Here is an 18,282-nt window from a genome sequence, read left to right as displayed (position 1 = left end):
CTCCTCGTTGTTTCTGCTGATACAGACTAACACGGCTACCACTCAGAAACCTTTCTATACAGAAAGCTAATTGTAATAGAAGTGATGGCAATCTGGAAAAACCAAAACAAAATAAACTAATTTACATTAATCTTTGCAGACAGCTTCCCTAACAAAATAGTGTCTATATATGACTCACTGAGAAAAGGATGTGGGTAGACAAATTACCCCAGAAGAATGGGGTCTGACCTGGAAAAGAGTACCAACAACTTCAGTATGCAGCACAACAAACAAAACTTCTTTAAAATACTGTTTCAGTGGTACCTCACACCGATCAGGTTAAAAAATATAGACTGAATGGGGATAAATGTTGGAGAAATTGTGGTGAATGAAGATTATTTTTTGCCTATATGGCAGATGTGTCCAGTCGGCGAGTATTAGGATGCAAACAGTAACCAAATATCACAAATTGTTGGATATTACTACCACATGATCCTTTGCTAATCCTCCGAAGGCTTTCGAATGGAAATGGTCACAAAAAATGGAAATGAAGAATTAATCCATCTGCTAGTAGCTGCTTACAGCCTCACACTGAAAAAAGAAAAATAGCCCAACCATAGAGGATTAGTTAAAATTATTATATTTATATATAGGTGGTGGCTGTTATAGAAAAATTAACACATCAACTACGTACCCAGCAATACAGACAGAGGACAAATAGCTAGCTAGCTATTTGGTTATCTTTAATACTCAGAAAAAAATACATTCACCTACAAAAAAAGCCAAAATACCTGTCCAATTTTTTTTTAAATATTATACATCAGATTGGGTATGTCTGTTAAGTGTGCATATTGAGATTTCACTCAATTTAGCAAGACCACTAGAAACATAAGGATTTTAATTATAATCACGCCGTAATATGTTAAATATAAAGATCTGATGACGATATTCCTGTATAATGTCTCTTTAAACAAAAGCTAACTGTTATAATAATTGTTTTGTTTCTGATATTCATTTGTCAAAGATTTGTAAACTTATTGAAAACCACCTAAATAAATAAATAAATCTAAACTCTGCGAGTATCACAACACTCAAGGCTGAAACTAGCCTGGTGTGTCAAACTTAACACAAACCAGGCCATTTTCCCCACATAGGGAAAATGTACGTAGTACTCTTGATACTCAACTGGAGAGTTACTAAACAGGAATCCCTCTTCCTTTCCCAAAGGCACACAATCAGCTAGAAAACAGTTAGGTGAAGGACTCAAAAGGCCATCTCAACTATCTCTCCCTCCTGCAGGGACACAGACCATATCAATTCCGTAACAGAGTAGCAACTGACATCCCCTAACACAGAAGCTAAAACAGAAGAGAAGAATAATGTGTACCTGTATGCCACCTTTCACCTAAAGAACACAATGAGGTTTTAGAAAAAAAAATCAAAATACAACACCTCCCTACAGAGTAGGTAAGTAACTGTTTTGAGGTTGGGGAGCTGAGGCACAAATAGAAATCCAGAGTCCCAACTCCCAGGCCTCTACTTTAGCAATTACAAATATGCTGAGAACGCATGGTCACAAATGGAAAACAACAGCTAAACAGAAAAGCAGAGGGAAAGCATGGATAAAAAGAAGTACAGCCAAAGCAAGTCAGAACGGAAAGGCATTTTCTGACATTAAAAAAAAAGGCAGAAAGGCTCTTACAGAAAGAATTATTGTATAATCCATTTAATTCACCTTCAATCTTTATTTTATGTGCAGTTGGATAACTGTCAGATGGATGAGGGAGAAGAGGAGTTGCGATGAATGATCAGAGCTGTTTACACAGGAAAACCGAAAAACCCTGTAGAAATGTATTCCAGCTACACTGTAAGGTTTCCCCTTCCTCCCCTGGTTACGTTTGTTCTGAAAGCTCAGCAATTCTGTATCCTTTTGGAATGTGTTATAGATTCTTTTATACCCTCTGTTGTCTTCACTCTGGGACATTTCTACCTTTAGCTGCAGTCCTGATCCCACTTACTTTTCCAAAATTTCAACTGCCTGCCATTTCTACTTATTCTACCCCGTCCTCTCCAGTAATGACTGTTTTACACAGAACATATGCAGTAAAATGTCACATTCTTATAGACTTGTATATTGGAAATGCTATTGGTCAAGATTTAAGTTTAGAGCAAGTTGGTACTAATACCAGAAGAGCTGGCCAAGGTGAAGTAGCAGTTATTCCTACAGAAATTGAATTTCATCTCAAATCCACCATCACTTATTTAATAGCTTTGAAAGGGAGATACAATTCACTGATTTTTGGTGCGTCTTTTAAAAACAAAGACTAGAACATGTAGTGGAGACATGAAGAAATGAAGTTATTACAGTCAAAAATGTTACCACTTTGTTTCCTATCAAACACTGTCCTTAGCAGAAAATATAAATATTTCTGATCAGAGGAGCTCTGGGGCTAAGAGGACGGAAAATGGAAATATCCTAGGTTAGAGTGAGACACCAGACAATTCACTGCTACTCTACAGAATTCTTTTTAGTTTGCCAGACATAAATCCCAGCGTGACCAGTTTCTGGCATAGATCTAGTTCCATTTGAAAGAGCTTATCCCACAAACTGGTGTTCCAGGTGGTTTTACCTATTAGTCTAACAACAGTGGATAAAATACCCAGCTGGTGGATTATCAATGGTCACCACTTTGGGTGGGACCCTGCAGCTTCTGCTAATATAAAGGCCCTTCTCTAAATGTGGCTTTCACTGATCTGCTGTGGCTGATAAAGTCCTCCCTCTCCTCCTTTTGCTACTTGAAAGCCCCACATAAGTACATACACATATACACTACATAGTCTGGGGCAATCGAGCAGCTATCCTGCATGTATTCTTCATCAATAAGAGCCATTCTATTAAATTAGCAAGTGGAAATAGCCCAGAGTATTGGGATGAAGTTCAATTTAATTTTACTCTATTTTTTTTTGTCCCAGGAGCACGGAGGGTAACAACTTCACTGATTTTATCCTTCTAAGAAACGCCAGGAAAACCAACAAGTTTAATTTCACAAGGAACTATACAGAGTTCAACTGAGGTGAGCACAGAAATCCATTTCTGATACTCATCCCCTTTACTTCAAGTGAAAATATACGGAACCATCTGATAATACCCTTCCCTCTGTAACAGCCTCATAAGTTTCAAGAATAGATATTTATACCCACTTGAAATAGTTTCTGTGTAGGATCCTGGTTCATATTTTACATTCTTTTCTATGATTTATCCAAATATAATGGTTTCATATAAACTTAACGGTGATCATTTAGCAAAAAGTGGATTCCCACAGCATGCCCAGCAACACCAGTCCCACAAATCTCTGGCTTCCGAAGATCATCATTAAGCGAATATCAATGATTGAGTGGAACTGTTGCTTATGGTTTTACTCATCTGTTGGGATTAACTTTTCACTGGTCTTTAAGAACAAGGTATTTGGAGCCTGTAGAGACAAAACTCCAGGTGGAAGTAAAACATCATAGCACTCACTCAATACTTAAAAAAGCCCTAAAAAAAACCCCAACTTCTCTTTTGGAAAACAAGACCTCAGCTTGTTCTTCCAGACAAAAAGGAGTGCTTAGCTTAAGGGTCTGTATCCTGATAAGGTACATTACAATAAGTGTAAGACTGGTCATAAACCCTCAGGGCTATTCTGCGGTCAAAGATTCCTTTCTTGTTCTGTTCTATAATACTTCATGGTTTGACTTCAGAAGGAATTTTTCAGAGGAATGCCCTACTTCTGAATGTCAAGCCCGGAAGAAGTCCGGGATTCCTTTACTTTGATTTTTATGTGAAATTCATAGAAAGATGTCCAAGCTTAGCCACAAATGTCTCATATGCCATAAACTGGCATCCAGAACTCAAGAGGATGATACAGAAACTCATACAGAGCAGTCTACATCTTCAAGTAACAGATGCTATTATCACAGCAGAAGATGGTTCCTCTGAATCTTGGAGAGTTTCACATCAAATATATGGTTATCTAGACCAAACTGTGAATTCAAGACAAATTTCAGGATCATCATCTGGTGTAGGCTGAAGGAGCTGAAAGTGCATTATGGGCTACAAGCAGTGACAGCAAGGTGGGAATGTACTCTGAGTCTGCAAATCTGGCCTAAGATGTGTGGTAGGTGTAGTAAAAGAGGTGTGTAATGGGGCATGAGAAGGGAAAAGATAGGTCAGTGGGTGGGAAGCATTAAAAGAATTAGAAAGTGAGTATAGTAGTTAGTAGGGTGGATGGAGATGTGGTGAACATTATGACATACTGGATAGTAAGTCACCTGGGGATAGGATTTAGAGTTTGCACGCCTTACATACTACTTGTTTTTTGTATTGTTTGTTTGGTTTTTTACAATTTAAAAAATGCAAAACCACACATTAATCTACAAAAAGAATGTTCACTACCAACATTTCCACACATGTAGCTGAGAGATTTTTTTTTTTTTTAAATATAAACACAATGGGATAAAATGCTTCTTGGGAAAAAAATTCTATCCTTTAGTTATTGCAAACAGATTGTTATAATATTAACATCCTACAACAAAAAGCCAACTATTACTCTGAGTTACTGCATAAACTTTCCATTTTTAAACAGTAAGCAGCATATTTCTTGTATATCAAATCACAGAAATACTGCCTTTTACATGAAATATTCAGAGAAGACTCACCATGAATTTCGTATCACCCTTTGACAATGTGTCAGTGACAAAGTGGATTTTTTTCAATTGTTCTACAACTTGGTGCAAAAGCTTTGGCTGGAAACAATAATTAATGTCAAATGTAAACAAAGTGAAATGAAACATTACCTAACTAAGAAAGAGGAACCTGTTTGTTTACCAACAACGTGACCCACAGACGTACAATACGTCCTTGTGAAAACCAAGGAGATCTCATTGACGGAAAATATTTTTTCAGGACCAGATTCTGAGACTTGGGCAGAAACTACATACCAGAAATAAATCAATACTTGAGAATCTGGTTAAGGAAAATTGTTCTCTCAAATCTATATTGTATTGCCAGACAAAGAAGAGCACTGAAGTATTTTCATTAGACTTGACAAAACTTGTTGTACAATTTTAAACCTTACATTTCTAAATTAATGACCTTCTGTGTTTCTGTGGATTGCTAGTTTCCATAGGTCCATTAGCATCTGCTTTGATTTAATCTAGAAATATTCTCTTGTAAAAACTAAAGAATAGCACTGCCAACTTTCAGTGACAGTTAAAGATTGTTCTGTGGCATATCTGGTGGGAGACTCGTTTCCCATTCTGTTGGTTCCCTCCATACAAAAAGGTACCTCGTTCCTCTTTAAGACCTATTTTAAAAAAATAGTGATTAAAGTGTGATAAACATAAATATATGCAACTACGTAACAGGAAAAATTCCTGAAGAGAACGATGCAATTCTTTCAAAACACCTCAGAAAATGTCATCCTGGAAATTCTAAAAAGTTGAGGTTACACTTAAACAAAACATTTGGGTGCATAAAATTACAGGGTCACTCAACTACTTTAAGTTTGCCGTCGTCCTCTGCTGAGCTTCCACCCTCAGTGTCTGTGAAACTGAGTGGAAGAGAGAGACACCGATTTAAAAAAAATTGATAAAAACTTTGCTACTGGTGGACACTTTAAATCCATTACTTCCACTTTAATTGTGTAGCTTGCCAGTAGAATAAAGAAACTCTGGAACAGAGTGTAATGACACTGGTAAGTAAATTAACAAGATTTTTGGTGTACCCCATAAGAGGCTCATAGCTTCAGATACAATAGTCAAGCCTGCATTAAACATTTTGTGAGACAATGTTTTTCCTTTTTAAAACACAAATGCTTTTTTGGGGAGGGGTGGGGGACTGTTCCGAATGTAGCTATTTTTGGTTACAAAATAATAAAATCCTATTTTTATGCCAAAACTGCATATGGTCTTAAAGAAGGCAGGGCTTTTTTTTTTGTCTTGATATAAATCAGGATCACTATAATGCTACAGAAAAGTACACTCAATTTATAAATAAGATACCAAGCACATTACACTGAACAAGCAGCTGTGTCATGACCCTGTGCCCTCCATGGTCCTGGCCACTGTCCTTCCAGCTGCAAACAGCAAGCACTTTTGAGCATGTCTGTAGTATTAGGCAAAAGGGATCATGCCCTTTTCCCCACAGGGACTAAGTACTAATTCCCTGGTGGCCTGAGGAGCAAGAGACTGAAATAAACTTTATCTTCCTCGCTGCAGTGCAAAGCACTAGGTATTGAGCCAGGCCTGTACACATTGTGTTCATTATGTGAAATTTCTTTAGCATATATAATAGTTATGCAAAAAACTTCTACAAAATTATGAAAACACGTAACATCCATACACATGAAGGGTAGTTTGCAAATTCCCTAATCTAATGCTTAGATCATATATTCAGGATTTTATTAATAAACTATGAAGTTATTATGGTGTCAATGAATAAATGCAAAAAGCTGTAATATGAACCCAAATGCAAAGGAATTTATGATTCTATGAGCTCCTGATAAAAGTTTATAAACTCAGCTTTTAAACAGTAATAAGTTGTATAAAGACAGGCACCTGTTTGGTCGATTCAGAAGTAAAACTTGGATGGGTCAGGAGAATATCCATATCCCCACTTGATTCCGCACCTGAGAAAGTAAAGAGTGAAGGGAAAAAAACAAAAACAAAAACACACCTAGCTGTAAGTCTTGATATCAGTAAAGAACAGATCACAGAGGGTTGCGTTTGAATCTTAGTGCTGAAGAAAAGAAGAGAAGCTCCTCTATCCGCAGAACTAGCACAGAATAGTTAAGTTTTTTAATAATAGGGTAGCAAACACCTGTCAGGAATGGTGCAAGTATATACTTGTCTTGCCACAGCACAAGGAGCTTGACTAGATGACCTCTCGAGATCCCTTCCAACCCTACATTTCTGAGTCTATGATTAATAGGACAGCCTCTAAACTATCTCAACCCTAATGTGCTAACACTAAGAAGTGACGTAAGGGACCAAAAACCATTTTCAATTGATAGTAAAAGCATTTAAGGTCTTTCTGCAGCCTGTTGAATATTTTCTGCTGTGTGCTTCCACCAAACTTATTTTACACATCTTAGACAGAGCAGATTGTTTAGAACCGTGACAGGTGGCTTTCTTAGTGATCAAAGTCTTGTCAGATAACCATGCTTTATGTGCCTCACGCAATGAGTCGAGTACTGTATGTGCATTATCTTGTGGCAGCATTCCCATCCATAGCGAAGACAGCACTATACGACACACAGACATCATCCATCGCTGGGCCAAACACTTTGTCTACTTAATCGTCCATCTGCAATTTCAAAAGCTGCTATCGATGGTGTACCACAGTTCCCAATACATGAAGGACTCACTAGACTGCCAGTGTTATTGAGACAGAAACAGCCAACCAACAATTGTCACAAGGAAAGGTGCCTGGCTTAGATAGAATACTGCCAGAAGTCTATAAACATAGTGGTTATCAAACATCTGAAATGCTCATGCGGCTCTTCAACATCTGGGAGCAGAAGACCATGCCTCAAGACTTCAAGAGTGCTTCAGCTGTCCATACATACAAATAAAGATGATTGAGCACTCTGCAACAACCATCGTGGTATCTTGCTACTTTCCATTGCTGGGAAGATTTTGGCTTGTGTCTTGCTTGCCAGACTCTTCCACATCACCAATAACATCATTTCAGAGCATCAGCATGGCTTTCGCTTGGGACACAGAACAGCGGACATGACTTTTGCTGCTTGCGAAACACAGGAAAAGTGCTGGGAACAAAACTGTGATTTCTATATGGTGATTGTAGACCTGATCAAAGCCTTTGACATGGTTAGTCAGGAGGGTCTCTGATGGATCATGACCTAAGCTGGCCACAAAAATTTGTAACCATCGTACACGCATTCATGCTGGCTAAAGAGCTGGAAAATGGTGCTTCATCAGAGCCTGTGTCACAAACAGTGTAAAGCAGGGACCATTTACCATTGTCCTAGACTCTTCCAAAGATGACAGCTGGAGTATTTAAATGCAATTCCACACAGATGGCAGCATCTTCAATCTCTGGGGTCTTTGTGCTCACACTAAAGCAACTAACTTGTTCATTAGGGAGTTCCTCTTCACTGATGATTTGCGCTCACAGCACATACTGTCCAAGACATGCAGCACCCGATAGATGGCTTTTCTAGATCGGCAAAACTATTTGGACTCTATCTGCCTCAAGAAAACCAAAGGGCTTTACCAGACTGCTCCCAGAAAAACGTATTCTGCCGTTGAAATAACAATTGATGACAGTGTGCTTAATGCGGTACAAAAATTGCGCTATCTTGGCAGCACTTCATCATCCGATAATGCCATCCATGATTGACGATGAAATCACGCAGTGCATTTCTAAAGCCAGTTCTGCCTATGCTTGACTTTGCTGCTGCCTGTGGAATGAGATAGACATTCGACTTCACACCAAGATGAGTGTCTACCATGCAGTTATGTTAAGCACTCTTCTCCAAAGGAGTGAAACACTGACACTATGGCAGGCACTTGAAGCAACTAGAGTTTTCACATGTGCTGTATGCATCTCATCTGTAAAATCAAATGGTTGGACAGGACACCAAAAACTGAAGTCCTGGACCAGTGCTACATAACTAGCACTGAATTCCGAATCAGACAGGCGCAATTTTGCTGGGCTGATCACCTTGTACATACGGATGACAAAATATGGCTTTGGGGAGTTGTGTAAGGACCACTGAAAACAGGAGCAGCTACACTGAGAGGCCAATGAAAATGACATGACACTCTGAAAGCTCACTTAAAAGCTGGCCACGTCGACCCGAACACATCGGAAATTGCTGGTGCTGAGAAATTAGGATGGCAGCAGACCTGTCGGTCTGCAATTAAAGCCATCAAGAATAGCAGAAGAGAAAAAAGAGTCAGAAACATGAGCAAAGAAAGCAGGCTTCGGTAAAAAAAAAACAAAAACACAAAACATGAAGCCACATCGGTTTAACATGTGGGATGCATCTGCAGATCCCTCATCAGTTTACATTTGTGCAAGACAACGCACTGAAACAAACTGACTCTTACATATTGACTATGACAGGAGACTCCAATAGAGCTAAGAAGCGGATGAATTTTCATGGGACTCTCTGATGAAACTGTCAAGCATTTATCAATTAATACCGATTTTGGTGGCAACCTGCGAGATGTGGATACTTTTTATTGGATATCACCGACTCACTCCACAGAGGCCAGCCAACCAAGTTCGTACTTTGACTACTTGATTACACAGCAAAGCGTGTGCCTCTTATTCTTAATGTTTATATAGTCTCATGGTGTTTAAAGACAGATCACTGTTATTTAATAAACACAATTTTGAGTAAGAACAACTTCTAAACTGCTTAACAACTATTTTGTACCAAATCTACATCTGGCATAGGTATATTTAAAATAAAATTTAAATTGTGGATCAGAACATATACGCAAGTCTTCATAAGTCTTTCTTCATTAGAAGGCTAGACTTTTTACGACTGGCATGAACAGTGACTGATTATGGACAATGACATTTATAAAGTTTTCATTTTTTAAGCTCGAGGACCTCATACATAATTCACACAAAATATTACAGTCGACCCCTCACTGCTCAGCAAATTATTAATAGACGAATGTAGTGAGGTTTCTTATGCTTCATACCACACCAGTAGAAATAATCAAAAAAGATTAAACTACAGATGCCAAAATAAATGAACTCGTCACATTTTATGATATTTTAGCTTTGATTTTTTAATTGAGTTGGTTGACTTCCTATTTTGCAAATTTCAGTAATTTTCAATGGGTGTTTATTATTTGTGTGAATTAGCAAGGTTCTGTTATGCTATGTCTGCACATCAGTAATAAGAAAAACTCCAGAGAGAGTAATTCTGGAGCAGGTGTGAGAGTTCTGAGAAGGAAAATTTAAAGGGAACTATTCTTTGGTTTTACAGTTCGCAGCATCCTACTCTGCTTCTTTTTATATCACACCCATAGCCTTATATGTACCAACCGAACTATTCAGTCTAAGCAAAGAGCAAGAAATAAGTTTATTCCATCTGGTCAGTGTAACAGACTTTGCATTAAGGACGCTGCACATTAGTACAAATTAAAAAAAACCTTAAGGTCCACAATTCAGACATTCGTCAATAAGTTTTGACTTCTAGATCCATGATGTAAATGTGACGGCATGGTGGAGTACCAACCTCGCCTGAAACTGCCACAGACTGTAGCAATATATTCGGGGTCCAGTTTCTTAACCTCTTTCAATACAATTTCCTATTGAGAAAAAAAAAGAGCCACGTCAAATAATCTGAGCTGCCCTCTTCATTTGTTCTCATTGCCTTGCTTTGTCGAGGAAGATTATATCTTACCTGCATCTGTAACATCTCTTCTCTAGGGATTCTTTTCTCAAAGTCTTCAAAATATCTGTACAGATAAAAAAAAGTTGAATGACGATGGGTAAGGCAGTGCATTTAAAATTTAACCAAGCAAAGATTAGATAAAATTCCATACATTTTACATTAAACTGATTGATTAGAAACTAATAACCTAGACTGTGATAGCAAGCCAGAGATGATAGGTTCCTTTTGCTAGTCTCAGACACCTCAGAAATTCCCATCGCCGTAAGTCCTCCCTTTCACCACCATTAAAACTGATTTCAGAGGGGAGAGGAAGTACTTCTATCGTACAGGAATATTGTATCAGGAGTTTCTTCTGCAGCCTTCCAAAGGGGACAAGAACTACATGGCTTTAAGAATTGACTCAGCAGCAAACAGAAAGCTTTCCTTAGCCAGTGGTCAGAGGCAACCCAAGCCATCAATTTTTGTAGAATTTAGGCTCTCAGTGATCCAGACACAAGATTTCAAATCAGAACAGGAGAGGAAAAGCCTGTTTTTTCCCGCGCCTTTAATGACTCAAAAGTGGATGGGCTGAGCTGACTAAACCTTTCTAAAACAATGCATCTTTGGACCGGGACCAGTCACAGCTAATTTCATACCTAAACAAATTGGTTTGGGTAAGTTATGAGCAACTGAGAAAAGGGTAGAACAGGGGATGGAACTGGATCTTACCTATTAAGCATGCTACTTATGGTTGCTATAAACTTAAAGAGTGTACTGGCCTCTGAAAGAACTTTTTACAGAAGCCAAGCAACTATGTCCATGAAAATGAAACTGTCTTACTTTAGCCCAATTCGCTGATGATGATTCAGCTTGTGTTCATTTTTCCTTAGATCTGGAAGAAGCAGAATGACAGAAAAAGGACTCAAGAGGAGGAAAATAACTTTAGCAAGTAGATATTTGCATGCATTGTAAAGATGATTTAACTCAAGAGCATTTAGACAATACCAACTTTAAAGAGAAACAAAAAAAAAGTTTTTGTTGTGCTTGTAAATTATGAGGAGGCTGCCCTATGGCTCACAGAATGAATGTAGGAGCATCTACCAAAACCACACCCCTATACCAGGACACACCCCTTATGCCACCGTTTGCAGCAAGGGCATTGCAGGGCAGCATAAAATGACTAGCAAAAAGCCTGCTCAGGGGAGAATTCTCCTCTGGCTTGACTGGGGCTCTTTAATTCCTCCAAACAAACAAAACTCCACCACAAAACCCATCCTCTGCAAAACCCACATAAAACCCTGACTCCTCCCAGATGAAAAGTCCCACTTAGTTGCACCTAAGAAGTCACTTCTAGTCACTGAGCAAAACTATTAGGAAATAGTGAACTTGAAAAAAAAAAAAAAATCAGTCAGGAGTAGTCATTGTAATGTTTAATACCGTGCTCAGTGCACACTTGATTTCTACATTTATAAAGGGCCAAACCTTCAGCTGTATGGGAACAGCTGAAGCAGAAGGTGGTCTTTTGGTTTGGACCATCCCAGACTGAAACAGCCTCTGGAGCAAGTTACCACAGTCCAAGGGCTGTGCTGACTGACAAGGTGTGATCTTATGTGAAGATAAAATATGAGGTTCAAAAAAGGAGGGGAGCGCCAATCCAGGATCATTTCCCCAGCTTGATATATCTCCAAAATGGCTTGGCCTAGAAACCCCACATTTGTTTTAGTCTGTTGGCAAGAATGGTAACTTGAACTGGTTTTGGAGCAGTTTGTTGGCAGAGCTAGTTACCAAAATCAGTTTCTGCATACATGATGGGCCACAATATATAGTTTATGACATCATAAATTCCAAGGCCAGAAAGGACTATTATGATCATCTAGTCTGACCTCCAGTATAACAGCCCATAGAACTTCCCCAACATAATTCCTTTTGAACCAAATCACATCTTTTAAAGAAATATCTGATCCTGATTTAAAAACTGCCAAGGAGAAATTAAGAGGGGCAGCAGTGGCCTAACATGAGGGTGAGCAGGAGGGAGAGATGGGCTGGGCAACCTGGGGAGAAAGGGGTCTTATCTACTAGCCTAGAGACCTGTGTCCCAAAAAACTTCTTTATGTTCCCAGGCAAAAATATTTAAGTTGCAATTAAAGTATCCATTGAAGTAGAAGACCTTAAAAGAAAATGGCAGTTTTCACAAAAAAAAAAAAAGAAAAAAAAAAAGAAAAAAGTCCACAGAGCTATCACAACAGGCAGCAATCCTATCTTCAGCTCTTAGGCGCTGAACCAAAAGAAAGGGACGGATGCAGTGTCAGTGGAATCACGCTTATGCAACGTAAGCACACATGTACTACCAAAGCCATGTACTTCAGAGACTGCCGCACTAGAAGAAATAATTGAAAAAGCCCGTTTCTTCAAACGAAATCATTTTCATTTTCCCCATATTTTGGGAGAAACCCCATCTGAAAATTTATCTGATGCCTTTCTTCCCTGCACTGACTCAAGCTTTGGAATGCTGAATGCCTATCCTTAATTGTATAACTGCTGTCATTTATGCAGCGACCAGTTTTTCACAACTTGAGTCATAACCTTTCCACATTTTTCCAATCAAAGGCTCTGAAATCAGTACACTTTATGGTACACTCACCTTCCAATGTCTTTATCCCTTCACCTACAAGCTTCCTAGCTGCAGAAGGGCTGCAAAGAGACAGGGCACTTCTTAACCAAATCAACACAGGGAAACCTCTCCAGCAGAAAATGTTACATCACACAGTAGTACAATACACCAGAATTTACTAACAGATTACACTGAAGTTTATAATCAGGCACCTAGTTCTCCAGTACCAAAGCCATTTCTTATATTCATTCTCCCTCAACTTGGCATACACTGCTTACTTAGACCAGGAAATGGAAGAAGAGGATGGGAGTCAGAAGACCTGGGTTCTATTCCCAGCTTTAACAGTGACTTCGGACAAGTCACTTAACCTTCTTGTGCCTTGGTTTCCCGACATGCAAGAGAACAATGTTACTCGCCTTAAAAAGTTTGCCATGGAAAGGCTAAAGTGGTTTGTCATCAACACAAGTTCCTCCTACCTCTTCAGTAGCTCCTTCAGATTCCTTTTGGAAGCTGCTCCCCCTCTCCAATCCTGCTCATCAGTATCTCTCAGGGCTCTGCTCCTCTTTTCTCCCTCTATGTTATAAGCAGGTGACTGCTACCATCTCTTCATTGTCATTTCCCAAATGTACATTTCCCCTGGGCTCAGCCTTGAATCTCCAATGTCTCACTTTGGATGTCCTGGTGCCAACTCAATCTCCATATTCTTTATTCAAACCCTCAATCTCTACACTGCTGTTAGTAACTCTACAAGTAGATAGAAGCATACAAAAAAATTCTTACCCTATGCCACTAACTCGGGTCAAGAAATTGATAGATGAGCTTGTATCATCCTGTCGAATCTGGAGAAAAGAGACTGTACTCTAATTCACTTGAAAAGTCACAGGAAGATAAAGTAACTCAGTGAGTTATTGCACTTGAAAGTTGCTGTAGTCTTTTTAGATCTGACCTATTACCTACACATCACAGACTCATGCCATGATTGTCTATATCCGCTCTGAAAGAATCTGGATAGGTGGTTTTCAGCAGCCCTTGGCTCTAGAATTCACTTCCTTCTTTGGTTTCAGAGAAGAGAGTTTGATACTCAGAGGGATGTTATAAGGTTTTAAGTGAGGCTGGTTTTTTTTTTAGTGGAGGGAGAAGAGTCCTTTTTAGTTTTCGCTTACATGTCTATTCAGATTTACAAACACATTTTTAAAGCCATTGTCTGAACCTTTCTATATACTGAAGTAAACTGTGTAAGTTGGAAATAAGTACATAAGAGAGACTTGGTCAGGTTTTAGATCCACTGGCAGAACAAGATGGGGTGTTGCAGGCCAGGACTAACGTACACTGGGAAAAGCCATGTGCAGGAAGCTTTCTACGTGTCTGTGCAGACTAAGGTAGGTGGCCCTGGCTAAAAACAAACTTCCATGAGAACCCACTTCATCAATTTGCCGGACAGAACAGGCAGGCAAACTGATCATATCCTGTAATATTTCCAGAGAGGTACAATTTTATTTCAGGATTTTTTGTTTTTGTATACCTATTTCGTTATTTCTACTCCCCTGGTAATCTACATGCATCTCCCTCCTGCTTCGCCTCAGCCTTTCCAAAAACAGTAAAGAAGTTGCATGGAGTTAGCAGGAAGCCTTGGAAGGTACAAAAAAATTGCCCGCAGAGAAGAAAGTCAAAGAGGTTCACCTTTTCAAGCTTACGTAGTTTTCCAGTGGATAAAAACTCATCGATCTTGTCAGCTATTTTAGCCCCTACTCCTTCCTAAAAAAGGAAACAGAACCAAAAAGTGAATGAAACTTTTTCTTCAGGATAACTAGCATCACAGACATTATGGAAAAACTAAATTCAGAAACTTGCAAAACAGAAACACAATCAAACTTACAAGACAATATTTTGCTAATGTTCATAATTGTAAGCAGCAGCCTTATGAGCAACAGAAGCACACTGTAAGTTTCCCTGTTTTACAGTGAAATTTCAAAATGGGCTTTTAGCAATATTTACAATTCCTGCACTAAATTTCAACCTCTGAAGTCTGAGAAAATGCAGTAATAAAGCATATCTTTGGGTCTCCTCAACTAGAACTATGATAATATATATTGTAATGTACTAAAATATTAACACAAAAATGGAATTCAGCTGTGAGGATGAGAGGAACTCTGACAAAACATTATAATCTGTTTTACAGCTTACCAGCTTCTTTGCTTCAGCTCCACTTTTTATCTTGCTTGGATACTTGGATATTACAGAAGCTGCTTTTCTGTATAAAAAAAATGACAGTTCCATTCACTTTCCAGCCTTCAGTGAACAGTATCAAATGACCAGACAAAAATTTTGTATACACCCTCCATACAATGCAGTTTGTGTGGTTCCATCCTGGAGCAGTGGCATTTGTGTAACTACCCCCCCTATTACTCATGCACCAGGAATATGAGACCTCACAAAAAAGAAAAAGCTCAGCATACAGCAACCTGAATACCACTTTCCTCAAACCAATCAGTAACAATTATGTACTTTAACATAAGGGGCTCACATATGGATTTTTATAAATAAGGTAAACAGCAATGCTAACTTAAATTTACAAAAGAACCTGTTAGTCAGAAGCACTTTACAAAAACTACTTACAGGAATCTGCTTAGCCACCTCAGACATTTTCAGGGGAGAGAAGGGGACATTTTTTCCATTTCCCCCAACCCCAAGGCCCAGCTTAGAAAAATAGGAAGAGAAACTTGTGAAATAGTTTCTCTCAGAATGAACAGTGAAAGAGAAAGGAAAGAAGGAAAAGCTTGAATGAGACTAAGTTATATTACACAGGTTCACAGAACAGCTAGTTTGTCTACTATTTTGACACTTAGCATATATGTGATGATAATACACTATTAAAGAATCTGGTGTTGTTGTTACTATAAAGTTCGGATATCTACCTGAATTTACTGTTGATCCTTAAATATCATGCTCTGTTACCTACATTATACGGACAGACATTTTCCAAGCTTCTTCTCTGGAAGCACAAGTTTCTCCTGTATCTGCATGATAATGTCAGGTCTATTTACATACTATTTCTGAGCATAAAGGATATAAACTTTCCTTTTGGCTTACAACAATACTGATGTTTTCTATTTTCAAACGTTTTGTATTTTTTTCCCCTGTTTATTATTATTCAAATCAAAACTAAATAATTTATACCTATTTCATCAATATACCAAACAGCACTTCATATGCTAACTAATTTATGAAGAACGCATTCCTCAGTCTCCAAAAATAAGATTTTAGTTTCAATAAGCAAATAATTACTATAGATATTTCAATTTTTTTTTTTGGGGGGGGGGGGGGAAAGAACAGGCAGAACCACCCCCCCCCCCAGGTTTTTTTTAAAATGCCATCTAAATTTCCAAAAATTTAGATCTCATTAGGTGCATAATGAAATGTCTGGCTGAACTGGGATTTTAAGATTGCAGAACACAGTTAATCAAATCAGAATCTGGCTGAGACCCTGAGCCTAGCTTAAATGTAAGAACATAAGAACGGCCATACTGGGTCAGACCCAAGGTCCATCTAGCCCAGTATCCTGTCTCCCCCAGTAGCCAACGCCAGGTGCCCCAGAGGGAATGAATAGAACAAGAAATCACCAACTGACCCATCTCCTGTTTCCCATTCCCAGCTTCTGGCAAACAGAGGCTAGGGACACCATCCCTGCCCATCCTGGCTAATAGCCATTGATGGACCTATCCTCCATGAATGTATCTAGTTCTTTTTTGAACCCCGTTATAGTCTTCATCTTCACATCCTCTGGCAAGGAGTTCCACAGGTTGACTGTGCATTGTGTGAAGAAATACTTGCTTTTATTTGTTTTAAACCTGCTGCCTACTAATTTCATTTGGTGACCCCCTAGTTCTTGTGTCATGAGAAGTAGTAAACAACACTTCCTTATCTACTTTCTTTACACCAGTCATGATTTTATAGACCTCAATCATATCCCCCCTTAGCTGTCTCTTTTCCAAGCTGAAAAGTCCCAGTCTTATTAATCTCTCCTCATACGGAAGCCATTTTTGTTGCCCTTTTCTGAACCTTTTCCAAGTCCAATATATATATTTTTGAGATGGGGCAACCACATCTGCACGCAGCATTCAAGATGTGGGCGTACCATGGATTTATATAGAGGCAATATAATGTTTTCTGTCTTATTACCTATCCCTTTCTTAATGATTCCCAACAGTCTATTTGCCTTTTTGATGGCCGCTGCACATTGAGTGGATGTTTTCAAAGACCTATCCACAATGACACTGAGATCTCTTTCTTGAGTGATAACAAGTAATTTAGACCCCATCGTTTTATATGTATAGTTGGGATGATGTTTTCCAATGTGCATTACTTGGCATTTATCAACACTGAATTTCATCTGCCATTTTGTAGCCCCGTCACCCAGTTTTGCGAGATCCTTGTGTAGCTCTTCGCAGTCTGCCTGTGGCTGAACTCTCTTGAGTAGTTTTGTATCATCTGAAAATGCTGCCACCTCACTGTTCACCCCTTTCTCCAGATCATTTATGGATGTGTTGAACAGGACTGGGCCCAGACCAGACCCCTGGGGGACACCACTATTTACCCCCCTCCATTCCGAGAGCGGGCCATTTTTTCCTACCTTTTGTTTCCTGTCTTTTAGCCAGCTACCGACCCGTGCTGAATGCTACTGGGCCCGCAGCAGGTTCCCGTGCACCCAGGAGAAGGGACCCCGGGAGGGCTCGGAGGGCAAGGCGATGCCCGGCCGGCTCGCTGGCGCCCCTACCTGTACGCGTTGTACTTGTGGATGGCTCTGTTCACGTTCCTCTCGTAGTTCGCCAGCTCTGCGGCCCGGGGCAATGGGAAGAGACACAGAGACATTTCTTACTCGCGCTCGGGGCTGACCGCTCGCTCCGAACCCGCTCTCACGGAAGCGCGGGCGGGTTAACGACCCCGGGCGGGCCCGGGCTCCCCCTTGGCGGGCGAGCGCGGCTCGGGGCCAGCGCGGCTCGGGGTCAGCGGCCTCAGCTCAGCCCGTCACACGCCCGCCGAGCGCCAACAGCGAACCCCCGCCCCGCTTCCCGGAGCAGCCCTCACTCGCTCGCCCGACCCACCACTCAGGAAGTCCGTGATCCCCGCGTTGGGGCTCTCCTGCGGCGCCTTCCGCTTGCTCATGGCGGCCTCGGTCCCAGGCAGCTGCCAGGCCGGGTAGGATGAGGGGAAGGAGGAGCGGATTAACCGCGGACTCCTCCTCCCCGACCCCCACACGCGGGGCAGAAAGGACGAGATGCAGTGCATTGTGGG

General features: G+C 40.0%; 1 protein-coding gene across 2 annotated transcripts in view; it reads right to left on the bottom strand.

Annotated features, from left to right (window-relative positions):
* Nucleotides 1–18,282, bottom strand: part of POLB (DNA polymerase beta) — a 25,084-nt gene extending 6,802 nt beyond the window's left edge. The window contains exons 1-11 of one of the 2 annotated variants that reach the window (XM_048829081.2): nt 18,093–18,281; nt 17,765–17,822; nt 15,175–15,241; nt 14,671–14,745; nt 13,771–13,829; nt 13,021–13,070; nt 11,220–11,271; nt 10,410–10,464; nt 10,242–10,314; nt 6,577–6,647; nt 4,678–4,764 (exon numbers count right to left, since the gene is read on the bottom strand). In XM_048829081.2, the coding sequence (XP_048685038.2) occupies nt 4,678–4,764; nt 6,577–6,647; nt 10,242–10,314; nt 10,410–10,464; nt 11,220–11,271; nt 13,021–13,070; nt 13,771–13,829; nt 14,671–14,745; nt 15,175–15,241; nt 17,765–17,822; nt 18,093–18,276 (831 nt within the window). In that variant the 5' untranslated portion in view covers nt 18,277–18,281. Of the gene's footprint in view, nt 1–4,677; nt 4,765–6,576; nt 6,648–10,241; nt 10,315–10,409; nt 10,465–11,219; nt 11,272–13,020; nt 13,071–13,770; nt 13,830–14,670; nt 14,746–15,174; nt 15,242–17,764; nt 17,823–18,092 lie in introns of both variants that reach the window. The other variant, XM_075123427.1, reaches the window with a different exon arrangement.

This window comes from Caretta caretta, chromosome 26 (genome assembly GCF_965140235.1).
Source record: "Caretta caretta isolate rCarCar2 chromosome 26, rCarCar1.hap1, whole genome shotgun sequence".
Taxonomy (NCBI): domain Eukaryota; kingdom Metazoa; phylum Chordata; order Testudines; family Cheloniidae; genus Caretta; species Caretta caretta.
This window is presented reverse-complemented; position numbering and strand designations above follow the sequence as displayed.